The sequence below is a fragment of the Electrophorus electricus genome, chromosome 4, assembly GCF_041902795.1.
Source record: "Electrophorus electricus isolate QZ-2024a chromosome 4, ASM4190279v1, whole genome shotgun sequence".
Lineage (NCBI taxonomy): Eukaryota > Metazoa > Chordata > Actinopteri > Gymnotiformes > Gymnotidae > Electrophorus > Electrophorus electricus.
Genome location: NC_137500.1, coordinates 15862053 through 15878685, shown reverse-complemented (window position 1 = coordinate 15878685; position 16633 = coordinate 15862053). Strand labels below are relative to the sequence as shown.

Sequence of the window (16633 nt, the reverse complement as noted above, 5' to 3'; positions counted from 1 at the left end):
TGATATTTAAAATGTGTTAATGATAGTGGTTTGATGAGGAATAAAAAAACATGACAAATGACATTCGTTAAAACAGGCCTTCTAGCATTTCCACTTTTAGCATGACCATCTGTGGAATTCCAAGTTGTGTTAATTGGAACCGTCCCCTATTCTTCTCCCATGCGTGGCATTCACTATCAACATCAACTCTCATAATCAAGACACTAAGGCTAACTCCCAACCTTTGCCTGGTGCTCTGGAGCCTAGCTTTTCCAGCTCTGTGGTAAGAAAACACAAACTATGGAAATAAAATATGGAATTATGAAATGTGGAAATATGGCAAAATGATCAAAGAAAGGGCATGGTTTTCAAATAGCATTTTATAGAAAAGGCAATATAATTTGAAAATAAATATGCTTTAAAACTACATTAAACAGACACAAAAAATGTTAATGAACATATTTACAGGGAGTAAATAAATAAATGTAAATAAACTAAAATCAGGCAGTCTCATTATGGAACAGAAAAATACAAAGGTAGTAGGGGTTTGGTGGCCTATGATTCTTTTTGGCTATCCACATACACTTTCTCTCTTTCTCGCTCTGTCTCTCATTCTCATACACACATGCACAAAGCCTGTTAGAAATCACACAATACATACATACATATACAGAGAAAAAAAACTTTAAAGGCAAACTGAAAAACAAATGATCAGGGAATGTTATCTCTTGTATCTATGGTGATATTGCAGACAAAAAATGTTTTAAGAAATCAGACTATAACACATAAATAGATCCAATTAAATACAGAGCCTAAAGATATCGAAAATATACTAAATATCATAAATTATGGACTCTCATCATGTAATGTGGAAAAAAGGGATATTAACAATGAACATTCAAATGACCTCGTATTTGAATGCTCCATGTGATTCACTGAAAAGCTGAATGACAGAAAAAAATGCACACAATTTTACACAAATAGGATTACATAAATCTCAAGTAGTCATCTGTCTTTCAGTAGAGAATGGAGTCGAGTCACAGAATCGAATCAAAGTGGTTTCTGTATCGAAAAACTTATATCCCTTTATGAAAGCAGATGAACCCAGGCAGTGGATGTGGGAGGAGCGCTCATATCCCATGGCGCCCATCCAAAAGCTGAGTTTCTCCAGACATCGCAAACCTGGTTGAACCAGCTGTCAAAACAAACAAACAAAATCGCTAGCTTTGAAAAAGCTGTTCACTACGAACTCCATGGCTCTTTGACGTGATGCTGACGTCTGTCGGTCTGTTCGGTTCGGTATGTTTGGTATTGTTTATGTCCATGCATCAAGCAAAGAAAAACTCCAAAATCCAGTGATACGCTGCATCATTGAGTTTTTTGACATGTATGCCCAAACTAGTGTATGCAGTGTTGCAATCAGTCACTTGACACAGCCAGTCCTCTTGTGTTGTTTCTTTAGCAGCAATTCTATTTGTATTGTACATTTTTTATTGTTAAATCTTAATGCATAATATACACATTTACTCTCAAAATATACAGGGGGGAGATTTCATTTACCCTCACACACACACACTCCATTTCCTCAGCCATTTCCTCAGATCAGCGGAATGCTTCTACAGTCCAGGGCTGACAGGTCAAAGTTGAAGTTTCAAAGTGCTGTGCTATGAATTATTACTCAATATTCCTTCATCCGAGAAGCCATATACATACTGATCACTGTTCATCTTCTTGGTCTGTCACATCTGGGGTGGAAAAAGAAGCAGTTGTCATGATTTAGGAAGTACACCCACACAAAGGCACACTAAAATACACACTACACACACACATACATGTATATACACCTGCACACACAGACCTGCATGTCCTTTCATTTAGTTCGAGCTGCTTTAGCCTGCAGTCAGCTTCAGAGTGTTTGCAGGAGCACTTGCACGTCTCTGGGTCTTGTACAAACAACCTTTTCCTCCTCTCAGAACAGGCACTGCAGCAGGGCTTACAGTTACCACTGTATCCAGAGAGAGAGAGAGAGAAAGGGAGACTGGGAAGGGGAGATTTAAACATATATAGAGATATGTGGGGAAGAAAGAGAGATAGTGTAGAAAGAGGATAGGGGGAGCAATTTTGAAATGATTGGATCATTGTCATAATTCAGGATTTGCATTATATCAATCAATCAAATGCATTTTTGCTTTGACCCGCCAGCAACACACAGAAATGCACTGGTAAGTGTTTGGCAGCGATGACAAGCAAGCGGTGGATTATCTCAACGCCAAGCCACAGGCTTGACATGGAGCCAGGGGGCCTACCCATTTTAGCGCATGGGGAAGGGGGGGGTTGAGCGATGTTAGGCCAACTGTGGCATGCACCTGCAAGCTCTGTTGAGGTGAAAGATACACAGTCACAGAAACCAGATATCACCACACACACACACACACACACACACACACACACACACACACACACACACACACACACGACATTCCCCTTCTATCTCTCCTATATGAATCAGCAAAAAGGAGTGAGGCAGTGATGAGTACTTTGAAGATGCAGTGTTCCTCTTTATTTTGTCTTACACATGATTTTCCAAGGAATACCAGGATCGAACATTTAAAGATATAAAATCAAAAACTAATTTCAGCTGAATGTAAGGTTTTGGATTTCCCCATACCCCTTCTCACCCAAATTATTGCCTCTTGGAGTGAACCTTATCGAACATATTAATCCAAGTCCAGTACTAAATTAGCAGAAAAGAACAAAGTAGTGTTACACTCTCTCATTAAAACTTCAGTCACTAAAGGCATGGGGCTAAGGTCGTGTCACGGTACGGTCCCTCCTCCCAAACGTCTCCCCGTGTGTTTGTTTGTGTGTATGTTTGTCCGTGTGGCCACACCTCCCTGTGTTTCACACCTGCTCCTTGTTTTGTTACGTTAATATGCGTGTATATAAGTCTTGTGTTTAAGTGTGACGGTTAACCCTGATAGCCTGCGTGCTACGTCTTCATTGTTGTGTGTGTTAATAAATGTATGCCTTTTACGAAACTCGTCCCCGCATCCTGCTCTATCTCCAAAGAGTGACAGAATGTAAGTCTCTTTTTTTCAACATGCGAAATGACATTTACTTGTTACCTTTTTTGGGGGGAGGGATATGATTACAGTTAGCAGAGAAATTCACATGTAAAACCACAGGAACATGCATGTTGCTATGCACACATTCCTTAGCTTATGCATATTGCAAACACAAATCCACATAATTCTCTAGATCAGTTCAATAGATCAATACATTCAGTTCAATAGATAGTCATCTATGCTACAAACTAACCAAAAACATGTTCATTCTATGCAGCATCAGTGTTCAGCTCATACAGAGCAAAAATACTTTCTACCTTGGTAATGTCACAATTGAATACAAATGAACAACAATGCCATTAAGCTCAAAACTAACTCGAGGTAAGAATATATCAATAGCTGCAGACATGGAATCACAAAAATGAATGTGTTTCTTCATGAGAGGAAATGTGGATGACCAAACAGCACCAGCTGTACAGTGTAGCTGTCCAGTACTGCACCTTCTCTAATTACTGCCATTCACAGTTAATAAGATAATCTGAAATTTAACAGCCCATGATTTAATACACTCTGACATATCTCAGGGTCTCAGGTAAATCAAACAAACATGAATCCACCACCACCACACTTCAATTAGGATCTATATTAGAAGGTAGTTCAAACGGATTTAGAAGAAGACTAAATTGCATTACTGCATATATACTTACTCTTCGCTTTTTCTTTTTGCAACCCTGTCACAATATTCACATCTGGCACAGTCTTGTTTAGACAGCATACAGTCATAAGAACAACAAGAACATTCCATGGTCTACCCAATGTGCTCATCTCAATGCTCATCTTGTCCATGTAATGACTATGTTCTCAGCAGTAAGATGAACCAAACAAACACCCTGAGGTGTTTAGTAAGTAGGAATTACTTACAAGACAGGTCAATAATAGACAAGATTAAATATAAGAGTGCAACATTTCCATTTTTGCATGGATGAGCCACTATCAATTCTTAAAAGACCAAAAAAAACCCCTGCATTTCAGGGACTCAAACTGGTATAGTCTTGGTTGTAGTGTACTTTTTGTCCCCTTAAGTGTTGCTGGAAACCTGACTTAATGCTTGACGTGATATAATTATACACAAGATAAAATGTCCAATATCCTGTGCCAAACCATTAGTTTCATATAGGACCTAGCCCACTCATTTCATTCACAATAAACCTCTAAGAAATCACTGCCTAACAGTTTTTTCAGAGATAACAAGCTAGGCAGCTCCCTTCATCAGTGTTTCACTGAATTAAGCCCACAACACTTCCAGAAAGCTCAACAATGAGGTCTGGCATACAAGTAGCCTTTGATTGTATGATTACCACTGAAAGTATAATGTTAATTTTCACTTGTGCATCTATGGCATTTTAAATGTTAGGTCTGCACCAAGATAGCAGTAGTGTGGTTTTCCAGTGTTCTAATTCCTACAATAGCTCTAGTTTTAGATGCATACAAGGCCAAGAACAGATATTCTTATGAGATATTCATTAGTTTTATGTAGATTTATGCAAAAATGCATCCAACTCACACTGGGGGGATTAACATAATGGTCAACAATACACATTATTGGTGGTCATTCTTGCCCACAACAATAGAGATCAACAATGCCTCTGTCCATTGTCAGAGAAGTAACTAGATCTCTAGATGGAAACAATCATCTACATTGACTACGTCTGTGTCAGAGAAGACTCTTTTTCTAAGTAGATGGAAATAACCATCTATATTGTCTCCCCTCTGTGCCAAGAGGGAACATAATTAAGTACAATAGATTATCTTATGTTGCATTAAATTTGCAAATCAACTGTGGTAGCCAACCTGAAAGCTAAATTCTATTTTTAAAATCTATACTATATTTTTATCTAGCAGAGTAGTTGTACATTATTTGGACAGAGTAGTTGCAGTTGGGCATATTGTAATTTTGTAATTTCCATGTTTGTCTTTGTCATTTGGATGAGTAGCTGCAGTAACACTGTAATTTCTCATTGGTTGCTGGTTGGTTGTTAGGTAGGGAGCTATCTGCCAAGCTGGAAAGCCTACTGTACAAGATAGACTGCCCTAGTGAGGGTAGAAAGTGTGTACAAAATTGATAAATGTTATTTGTAGTGTTTTCCCCCTTTTACAATTGTTTCTTCTTTCAACCATGTTGAACGTTATTGTTGCATATAAGGATATATATTCTCAAATTGAATCAAAATAGAACTGATCAGGGACCTTGCAAAACAAAATCAAATTGTGGTTCTGTTTTTGTTTTCATTCTATTTCCCATTCTATTTCCCACCATGTGATTTTGTTTTGGTTTCTTTCTCTGCCCTTGTCTCTTGTCTTGTGAATTGATGCCCTTTATTGGTTTCAGTCTCATATCTCTCTATACCCTATATTCTCCTATCTACTTGGTCAGTTAATGGTGATTGGTTGCTGCTGTAGTCATTGCTGCTAATGCTGCTGAGCTTCCCTGAGATTTTGATTTATAGATAATTTCATGTTGAAATCTCCATGTTTCGTGTTCTCATTGTTTTGCTTTGTGACTTTTGTTTCATTTTTGATTCTGGATTAATTATGCTCCATGACTTCCAGCCACATGACCACAGACTAATGATTGTGGATTTGACCTCAATAAACATCACCAGTCTCAGAAATGCATCCCACCTTGCCTCTCTCTGCATTACATTAATATACAAGTGGTCACCCAATGGAGAAGCATAGCTTCATAACCCCTTACTGTTTCAAGTACAATGAATAAAATATAAACCTGACAAAAAAGTCATATGATAGGAAAATAGATCTGGAAGGACAAGTTTTCATTGGTTATGCCTATAATAAATGTACTGTTATGACTCAAGTGCTAATCATTAGCAGACTGACTTACATAAGTTAACTACTTATGTAGTTTGTATCTACTTATGTAGTTTGGGCTGTATTAGAGTTACACATTCAAAGTTACAAATTTTGAAATATCCCTGCTTGTAATGATATAAGGAAACACAGCTCCATCGTTGTCCACTTTTATATCAAAGTGGTGTAACACGAGTTTGTTTTTGTTTTTTTGACAAGATAAATGGATGGGACAAAGCTAATAATGTATATGTGTGTCTACATGTTGCATAATAACAAAGCTACATGTAGTGCAACCAAAAAAAAAACAAACCCAAATATTTTATCTTTTTTCTGTAGAATAAATCAGATTTAACTATATAAGCTGAGTAAGCATTTTTTCTAGTTAAAGGTCCATTTAAAGACAAAGTCCCTGGTTTACTAAAAGTGTACTTGTGTTAAAACGTAAATTTGCTAAAAACCCAGGGGGAAAAAAATAAATAAATAACTGTCCAAGCTGATCTGCCACACCTACAGAGAACTGCTTATTTCAAAGGGTTGCAAAACAATGTTTTATCTTGGGTCTTATTTGGGTTTGCTTTAAAATCCATTTTGAGGTGATTTACAGGGTGGTGTCTATGAAAACATATTGGTTTGGCACCTTCATTGTGATTTAACAATCCTGAAAGTACTCTTGGCAACTCAAGGGCAAGAACTAATCTCTGTGTTTCATAACTGCTGTTACGAGACTATGAGAAAAGAGAATATGCAGCAATAAAAAGCCACTCATTAGTATTATTATTATTATATAACCATGTCAATGTCTTCAGTTTTCAGTTTACTGACAGTGCTGACCATTTCTTATACTTATTTGTCAGTTCAACTATTGCCTCTAATTCTGTCATCTTGGACTACATTCAGTTACAGTAGTGTACTCAGCATGGCTATCAAAAACATTTAGCACATGCAAAATCCTTATTTAAATATTGTTTTTGCATGTATTACCATTTGCACAAGTTTTCTTTTTAAATCATTCACAATTTGTCCACAAAACACCCGAGCAAACTACTACTTTGCACAAGCAAAAGAGCAATCATGATTTTTGAACATATTAAATCAAGACCTAAGTTTGATGAAGTGTACTCAATTGGCCAATATATAAGCTAATAACAATGTGTAGAAAAGATTTACTCACTTACTTGCTAGTGTTTCGAATTTGTACTATAGAAACTAATATAAGGATTAGCAGCACTGAGAGATTTTTATTACCTTAATCAGGTGTGGACTCTCTTTCCCAAGTTTTTAACTCAGGGACTGAGTTGCTGTCTAACATCGTTGACTCTTCTCCTGTTTGGAGTCTATCCCTTCTTCGAGAAGCTGGTCTCAACTAGAGTCTCAACTATGCCAAACTTCAGTGTGGAAGTAATGTGAATCAAAAGCTCAGTCATCAGCAGTGATTCAACTGACTATGCATGTTATGTCTATTTTTCTGCTGTGGCAATCCACACATCTGGCCATGTGATAAACAGTATCTCTAATTTGCGAATGACAAGTGAAACAAATAAGCTACTTACTACACCTTTAACCTGACTTAACCAGATTCTTTTGCGTGATACTCAACCCAAACCCATTTGCCATTAGTATAAGATGGATTCCAAAATGCAACAATATCACATTTTTACAAGTTTCCAGTAACCAAAATAACACAATATGGAGGTCATTACACCAGCAATACACTAAAGACAGAATTTCTGTACATGTCCAGAACCAAACCCAAAAGGCAAGAACATCTAAGACCAACGTCTTAGACCAAACTATTTGTTGGTTTACATAACTCACAGAAACAAAAGAAGGAAAAGCAAAACAAGAAATGATAAAAATCTCAAACATTTCTTTTCAAGTCTCAAACAAGATAGCTACAAGCAAAGACCTACTTAGACAGAACAGAAAAGGAGATGGGGAAACATAGAAAAAATAACTTTTGAGACAAAACACAGAGGACAGACTCAACAGTGTCATAGGCCATGATTTCATCAAAGATCCCCAAAGATTAGTACCATCATCTGTAAGCCATGCAATAGGAGAAGGGGAGGGTTGCTCTGTTAACATATGCATATTTACTTTTACTAACCACATAGCTAGATTTGTTGAAGCCTTTGCTGATTTGCTGCAGCGCCACAGATTGGTCAATAATAATTTTACACATCTTACCGCACATTCCAATTCTAGCACTTGCCAAATATCAAATCAGGGCTTAAGAAAAGGTTGGATTGGGGGTTGCAGTTGAAATCTGCATTATGGTTACTTTAAACTAAATGAAGGCCACAGGAGGTACTTGGTGTGAATTAATGCTAAGTAATCATCGTTTGGGTTAATTAAAGGAGACAAAATATCTCCTCCCAAATGAACTTGAAGACCAAGAGCATAACACTCAGGTGCAGGTGGGTGGAGGAGAAGGCTGAAGTGACATACAAGTCCCGCTTTTTGTTGCGGTTTTTCTTTCGCATTTTCTTTTGACCTTTCCCCTTGCCCTTCCGGGTTTTTCTGGAAAAGGAACAAAAAAAAACACACAAAAGAACAACGAAGAACAACAACTGAATTGTGGCAGATAATGCAAGAGGTACAGGACAACAAAAATCACCACAGTGGGCTAAAATGGAACTTTTGGTCAACGTCCAGCTCACATTATACTTATCATCACAGCTTCTCATCTGTAACAAAAACAAACTTATAGAGAAGCAATAAAACATGGTACTACTGACTATAATAATGCTACTGATGTGATTTTGGGATGTCCATTATGGAGTATGCGAGCCACAATCAAGACACATGGCAGACACAAACAAGACAAAGTGGACAAATGTGAACTACAATTACTACAGTTACAATGAGTAGCTCTGCATTTTGACATATCTATGACAAACAGTGAACATGAAAGCCATTTTGTTATTGATAAGATTACTTGTAAATAAGCAGGTGTATTCTAATGAATGACAGTTATGTGGGATTCACTTGATGAACAAGACTAATTTGTTCTAAGAGTTCTTCTCAACATCAGCTGGATGAAAAAATAAACCATTAATGTGATTTTTGAAGTCTGTGGAATATCCTTTCACTTCTATTAATGTTAATCTGAAAATTTAAAAAGAATAATGTCCATGTTCAAAGCTGGTTGAACCTGAAAATATACAGTGATTACCTTTGGTCTTTGAGATACTGTACTAAGGACAGATCTCTTCCCTTACTAAAATTGTCATGACCCAGGAAACATGCACAGAATGTACTTGACAAAGGCACCACAAGCCAGTTAGAGAAGGACATGAAACAGTGCCACATTGCCCAGCATTCAGATCACCGAGAGGGAAAGTCATCAACTGTAGTAGCCAGGAGCAAGTGTACATTTATCAGATGCCTCAAAAGACATCACAGAGTATAAACTCCTCATCACCTCAATGGTTTACTTTGGAACATAAAGAAAGATTGCCAGGAGCACTTTTAGGAATGTAATGGACACAAAGATCGCTGACCGAGTGGTGTCACTCTGTCAAATGATAACTTTAACACAGTTGATGGAGTTGACACGTTTATGTATAAACAGTAACTCCAACTCCAAAGCTCTTTCAACTAGTAATAAAGCAAGAGAGCTGAGAGCTCTTGAACTGCCCAAACTCACCTGTGTCACCTCTGAGGTAGCTGAGTTCAGCATATTTATAGGGGTTTATGCTTGTCAATTCATTTAACTTTTGAAATACACACTGCACTGTGTAGTTCTGAACAACTGAATCACCTGTACTAAGCAAATGCCAGGCTCCGTCTGGATGCCCACCAGCATGGGAAACTCAGTTTATCACAAACAACGTGATAGTAAATGTTACATAAAACAAGAGAGGCAAAGGAAACAGTGATGTGGGAAAGAGAAATGAGGAACCGAGAGGAAGATTGAGGCACACAGGACTGTAGATAGCAGAGGAGATAAATATAAGCAGGTAAGGAATGAGAACCAGAGACCATGCATTATCTCGCGAAACACACCGTGGAAGATTATGCAGCAAAAGTGGCTTACTTTTCTGTCTTCTCCTGAATGTCTTTCTTTAGCCTGAAAAAGAGAGCGACAAAAGAGGGAGACATTACCTCATGTTGCATGTGTTTGTTTAGACTTTAAAGGAGCTGAACATACACTGACAACAGCTAAGCAGCCCAGTGGTGCCCTGACAGTGCTAGTTTAGAAGATTTATCCTGAGCAAGAGATGCACATCATACAGGCGTGGGTGTGCGTTGTTCAATTACCCACAAGCACTGAGAAGGAAGCAGTGGATGGAAAGGAAGAAGATGGGGAATAAGCAAGGTGCTGACATCATAACAATAAAGGTTTGTACCTGCATTGGCATTCAGTGTGCACTGTGAAACTCATTTGGATGATGCCTCTGATCTGGCGAGGTTTTAATTTTTGTACCTATAAAGAAACAAAACAAAGCATTACAGTCTGAATGGCAGCATGCCTGGTAGTCATGTTGGGTACAGAGGTGCACACTCTGATTCTGTTCTATTCTGTTAAAAAATGTTCACTGCAGTGTTCCTCTGAGTACTGTTTGAGGATTCTGTTTTATTTATTTGATTTCTCTTGGAAAGCCAGTATCTTTTTTGACACATGCCACACACAGGGCAGTTGTAGCTCAGTGGTTAAGGTACTTGACTAGTAATCAGAAGGTTGCGAGTTCAATCACACCACAGCTGGGTTGCCATTGTTGGGCTCCTGAGTAAGGTCCAGTTGCTCTGAGTACTGTTTGAGGATTCTGTTTTGTTTGCTCAAGCTGTGTTCATTCAGAATTGTAAGTTGCTTTGGATAAAAGCATCAGCTAAATGCGAAACATGTGACAATAAATCCTATTTTAAGGCTGACACTAGATGCTGGGAGCCAGAACTTGCATTCTTGGTTCATATATTTTGTCCTTGCTGGGTTATATTTAACTAACTAAACATAAAAGTATATAGAATCGCTCTGCATGCATAATATAACTGTCTCACAGAAGGGTTACAATACTTAAAAGGCAAATAAGGTCTCACTGTGTGCTATTATAATCCACTGTTACTATAACTTATTATAACCCAGTTACTATACCCTATTGTTTATGATCCATCTGCTTGGGTACACAAACAAAGGCCTCATTGCACCATCATATACAGCTTGTATTGTTTTACCCTGTGCAATCACAGTAGTGGCACTGAGGTAGGTAATTTAAACTAAGATCAAGCGAGGGGGAGAAAATGAAACAGCAACAAATAAGGGACCAAAAAAGATTGTGAAATTAGTTGTTCACATATTAGGCAGATAAATGAGGCAAAAGGCAAAAGTAGGTCTAAAACATTATAAAGATATACAACTTATGTTGCTACAAAAGAACAGGCGATACTAGGTTAAAACTGAGCACAGAGCATGAGGAAGGGGAAGGAAGGGAAGGGAAGTGTGTGGGGCTTAGCACCCACACCCTGTGCTGGCGTATCTATGTGGGGCGCCCTCTGACCTCCAGGGTGACGTTGTGTGTGGCAATGGGCGTGCACTCCAGCATCTCGTCATTGCAGCATCCAGCGCAGCGCATCAGCACCACGCAGGATGGAATGAAGATGTGCTCGATGTCCTCGGGGTACTCCTTCTGCACATCCACAAGCAGCTCCCGTGGCCGGCATATTGATTTGTTGTACACCTCCGTGAAGGACACCACTGCGGCGGAGATGGGGCACAGGCGGGGGGGTGGGGTGGAGAGAGAGACATGTTGCAGCTTCACCTCCGAGTTTGATGAGATGCCACAGGCAGTCACAGTGTGAAATTAAGCATCTTCTTTGGGAGTAGTTTGATCTAGTTCTAGTAACAATAGTAACAATGTGTCGAAGCGTTAATATATTTTTTTAAAAGCTGTCGTTTGCTTAATTGACATGGTCATGACAAAGATTGGTCTACATTAGCAATGTGGTCAGGATGCTCATAGCAAACAACATACTAAATAATAGTGATCTTCTTGAAGACACACTAACATATCAGAATCAGTACTGCAAAAGCCAATATTAAGATAATCATTGAAAATGATATTATAGTGCAGCCATAATGACAAGCCCAAGCTTGCTGGGAAGCTAAAGCAGACCGCCAGATTCACAATGTTGAACATGCACCCCTTAAGGTCTTGCCTTTTGCAGTTGAAATACCTAACCCAAGAAAGATCCAAGAACTGCTGTGAACCACATACATGACCTTTGTGAGGTATGGGAACTGAACAATGAACAAAACTGTGATGCTAGTCATTTCACTTTGTCTGTAGTGTCTGTAGTCACACTGCATGCAAGTCTGGCACTCCAGTCAGTTCCCAACTGACACCAACATGTTAAAAGGGACTGTTCTTACAAACTGGACTTGCTGAGATTATGAAAAAAATGTATTACATCCAGCAGATCTCAAATAAGCCATGTCCCTTATGCACATATCCTACATACACCGTTTTTACACTTTTGTGTGACAGTAAGAGAGATGGAGACTGACAGCAATGGACAGAATGTTCTCATTTGCGTCATTTGTGATGTCATAAAAGCAAAGCTATGAAGAGACAATACAACTTTAACATGACTTAGAAAAACATAAAACTAAAATAACAAGTCATTGCACGTCAGTACTTCTCAGACAATTCAGGAATTGAGCAATGTGCACTTGTGTTGAGGACATTATATTCTGATAAGATCCAGACGCTGAATACTAATATACACAATACACTTACAGAGAGTCATCAGGTTACAATACCGCTGATTTATTCGTATATGTTATCTTGAATCCCAGTGTAACAGTGCATGAGTTTGTTTGCCCACCAGAGGGTGCTGCATTCATCTAACTCGAGACAGGTGCGATGCAAACGCAAACCACCACCATCTATTGCATGAATCACATCTCTTGCACCATCATGAACTTACCGTCATGTGTAGCTCCACCATTCTCTCTCGGGATGTAGGCACTCTGTTAAAAAGCAGAGAATTTAGTCAGAAATGCAATATAATTCCACTCATAAGACACTTTTGGAATGAAACTATATAGAAAATGTGAAAAGGGTAAATCAATAACTCAAAAAAGAAATGCAATTTAACATCAAAAAATCAATTGTTTAATCAATGGAAAACAAACAAGACATTTTTTAAAATCTTCTCATATGATGCTGCACGGCCATAAACTCTTGTCGACTCTTTAGTTAGTTTAAAATATATATATAATAATAACAAGTTCCAGTATTGTTCTCAGCCTTCAGTTTGCACTTCCTGGCCTGAAAATGTAGTTCAAAAGTTTGCCTCTCTTAGCACTGTAATGCCCTGAAAATCACACTGCTCCTTCAGTCATTTGTGTTCCCTCTTCAGTTGTCTCTATGATGCAATCTGGGGAATGAACCCAGAGTCTGTAGGGCAAAGATAAACCAACCCCTTAATCCATGCACATGATGACAACTTTTACAGTCCAAGATCTTTATATTTCACTAACAGAAATACAACATTTGTCCTTTGTACATTTTGAATACAAAAATATGGGTCTCTGTGATGTGACGTTTAATCCTTATGGGTTATGAAATGTGAATAGTATTGATTGCTATTTGGCCATACCCTTACATCAGATCTTATTGGCTATTACAAGAACAAGATGAAGCTTACAAAGAGTGCGTTAATCTCAGTAGCAACAATTTTAAAGAGCATTGTTGTGTGACCTCTTTGGCTAGACACAATATGTTTCTGAGATTTGTTTAAAACATACCTATGTTGTCCCATAGGTGCAACAGTGTGAATCATAAAATATAAATTATGGTACCAGAGTCCACGGTACCAGCCTCCAATCTTGCTAGAAAACACCTGAGACTATGCAGTTTAACACTCTCTAATGCAAGAACAAACATAATTCTGGGATGTATGGAACCTCAATTAACTGTTAAGAAATTCTTCTATTTTAGTCCCTTTCTTATCTAATAATTATTTGGCTATTAGCTAAATAGTCTATATGCAATATAGGCTATATATGGCCAGGTAAATGATTTGTAGCTGCACGTTAGTAAGTTTGGCTTCATCTTTCAAATGCTGTCAAGTGGATGTAGTTAGGAGAACAATCACAGTCACTTTTCTTTGCAGGACTACACATTAGTCAATGTTATCATTGTTGTTATGGGAGAAGCAGTAATTGGGGTGTGTGATCTTTGATTTCAATTACCAGTGGCTGCACAATGGTCTGTTTGCTGAACACTTCCACATAGGACCAGGTGGCCTGTTAAATGTGATTGAGGCTTGCAACGAACAGTCTAAAGAAGCACCAAAGCTATGTCTTAAAAGGAATAAATTAGGCCACGCCTAGTATTGTTCGTAGGCTATATCTCTCAGCCAATTCAGAGACTGATTATACACAAGTTAAACGTCACCTCAAAACAGACTAACATAAAAGAACCAGATCATTAGGTAAAGCCAATTATATGAAACAAGAGGGTTCATATAGACCTACTGTAATCTATATTACCTACCAAACATCGAACCTATCACTCTCTATGCCTTCCAAGATCGCCAGGATTATAATCTTCAAATCATCTCTATATCTGAACATTATGGTACTACCTATGAAACTTTCTGCCGATTGCTAAATCACGTGCATAATTTTGTTTTGGTGGTGGGCTTGGAATGTCATCATAAAATTAGCCTATACTCTAAATGTCAGCATTTTTGTTAAACTATAAATGCAATTCATTTCATTTATTAAATCTACAGATAAAGTAGGATATGCTACTAGAGGGCGCAGCTCTGTAAAATGATCGCGCGTGCTTACCGGGACGGCATCAGTACACGTTTTCATTCACCAGGCCTGCTCTCTGGTGAGAGAGCGACGCGACTGGCACTGAAGAATGACCGCATCAATTCAAGTAGGTTGAAGCCAAACACGGCGATATTATCTTACAGTTACAATAGCAACAAAAACATGTGTGGTACGCCTTTATGAAGCTTTTAAAAAAGTTGCTACCTAATCCAACGCGGTGAACTCATAGAACTGTCCCAGTAATAAGTACTTTATAATCCTACATGTAATTGTTGCACAGGCTGCCGAATTAAATGCGTATCCTCTATAATCAGATGGTCTAATCAGGGTAGATGGAGGCCTACAGTTACCTGTGGACGTAATTTCCTACACGCCAATCAATTAAAGTTCTATGTCTCCATTCATTGTATTTAGTAACCTGTATATAGTATGACACGTTCCAGCGCGGCTTTTCTCTAGCCTTATGACGCTGCGCCTTTAATATCCATAAGATGGCTATGACGAGGCCTTTACAAAAACCATCGACACCACGCTCCGCTACGGGCGAACGTGCATGCATACACAGCCTGGCAGTAATTAATGTTCAACCTCGAACGCTAACGAAATAACGTATTAGTCTGGCAGCTTGCATTTTATATTGCTATTAAGTAGTTAGCCTGTAGACAAAAATATGGTCAGTGACCTCGCTATGAGAGCGGCAAGGACGCCCGGCGCGACACAAAAAAGCACACAACACCCACACCGCTGCGATTTAAAACGGACAAAAAGTAGACCCCCCACTGTACGCGGAGATAGAAACTTACCTTGACAGCTGAAAAATACAGAAGCGTCACACAAAATAACTGCAGCAAGCGAACAGCAAAGTTCATGATTGAAAATACAAAACGTGAAAGTCTGTTTAAAATCCTATCAGTCGATAGGCGAACTTTTTCGAAAGCATTGGAAACGATCTCTGAAAACAGGGTAGACATGGATAGAACTTTCAAATGGGGTCAGAGCACTAAACTGGCATGAATCCCATTTTTGGTCCCACAAGGCACGCAGGCGAGACACCTGAGAGAGAAAAAATAACGTCTTTCAACTGTTGCCAATAATTTTTAAAATATCCAGAAACGTGAGAACCCAGGACGCGAATCCTCTCACATTATTCTCAAGTAAACTAATATTTTCTTCAAATGGTATTACAATCCACATCACAGTAATAATCCCATACTTGACTTGTCACTTGTCTCCAGATTCGTGTCATTTATGGAAGAAAGATGAGGAAAAGTATGACCCTATGATGCAACTTTGAGCTATGGCAGCTCAAGTTAATCAGTACATGGAAACACTTGCAAAATCAGCAACGAAGTGCCGGTTAAAGCACGTAGGATAGCACACTTCTGCCGTCGACATGTATTGAACCTTGAATTCCGCTTCCTGGTGGTCTCCCAGCAGTCTGTAGGTTTTCACGTCCGCTCTCTTCGTGTCCGTAAGACGCCACCGTAATGAACACCGATGTCGGCACCACGCTCGAGCGGTTTCAACTGTCGGTCACTTCGCAGCGCACCGAATAGAAACTACATATGGAACGTCTCTGATTGGACGATGCAGCAGTGGCCGTTCCCACAAGGTGTCGTGCCGAGCTCTGTGGTACTTAAGTTAAATACGCAAAATCTGATTCAACGATCGTCGCCAGTGAGCTTTTTTTTTTTTTAAAACAGGAGACTTGCTCTTCTAAGCTTCTGCAGCCTGAAATTTTGCGAGTTAGTCTATTTGCACATGACAAGAGAATAAACTCCCATAACTGATTTATTCCGTAGCAGAGGGCAGTGGTAGTGATAAGAGTTAAAAAGTACTGTAGCTCGAATGGTTTTTAACGGTTTTTAATGGTTTTAAAGATTCTGTCTCTAAGAGCAAGGGTCAGAAGTCGGTCTTATATATCCTGGCT

The 16633-nt window shown here is 38.7% G+C and overlaps 1 protein-coding gene across 5 annotated transcripts; it reads right to left on the bottom strand.

Annotated features, from left to right (window-relative positions):
* Positions 1-341: 341 nt before the first annotated feature.
* vegfab (vascular endothelial growth factor Ab) lies at positions 342-16248 on the bottom strand. 5 transcript variants are annotated; one of them, XR_014123238.1, is made up of 9 exons: positions 15507-16247; positions 12843-12885; positions 11414-11610; positions 10268-10344; positions 9955-9987; positions 8364-8435; positions 1838-2017; positions 1540-1724; positions 342-1174 (listed from the first exon to the last, which is right to left on the bottom strand). XR_014123238.1 is itself a non-coding variant. In XM_027011095.3 (8 exons), the coding sequence occupies exons 1-8, from the start codon at positions 15672-15674 to the stop codon at positions 1703-1705; spliced, it is 759 nt and encodes a 252-aa protein (XP_026866896.1). In that variant the 5' UTR covers positions 15675-16248; the 3' UTR covers positions 342-1702. The 5 variants fall into 5 exon arrangements, 4 of the variants coding, with proteins under 4 accessions (XP_026866896.1, XP_026866895.1, XP_026866899.1 ...); XM_027011095.3 differs by having other exon boundaries at positions 342-1724; positions 1838-1984; positions 15507-16248; XM_027011094.3 differs by having other exon boundaries at positions 342-1724.
* Positions 16249-16633: the final 385 nt, after the last annotated feature.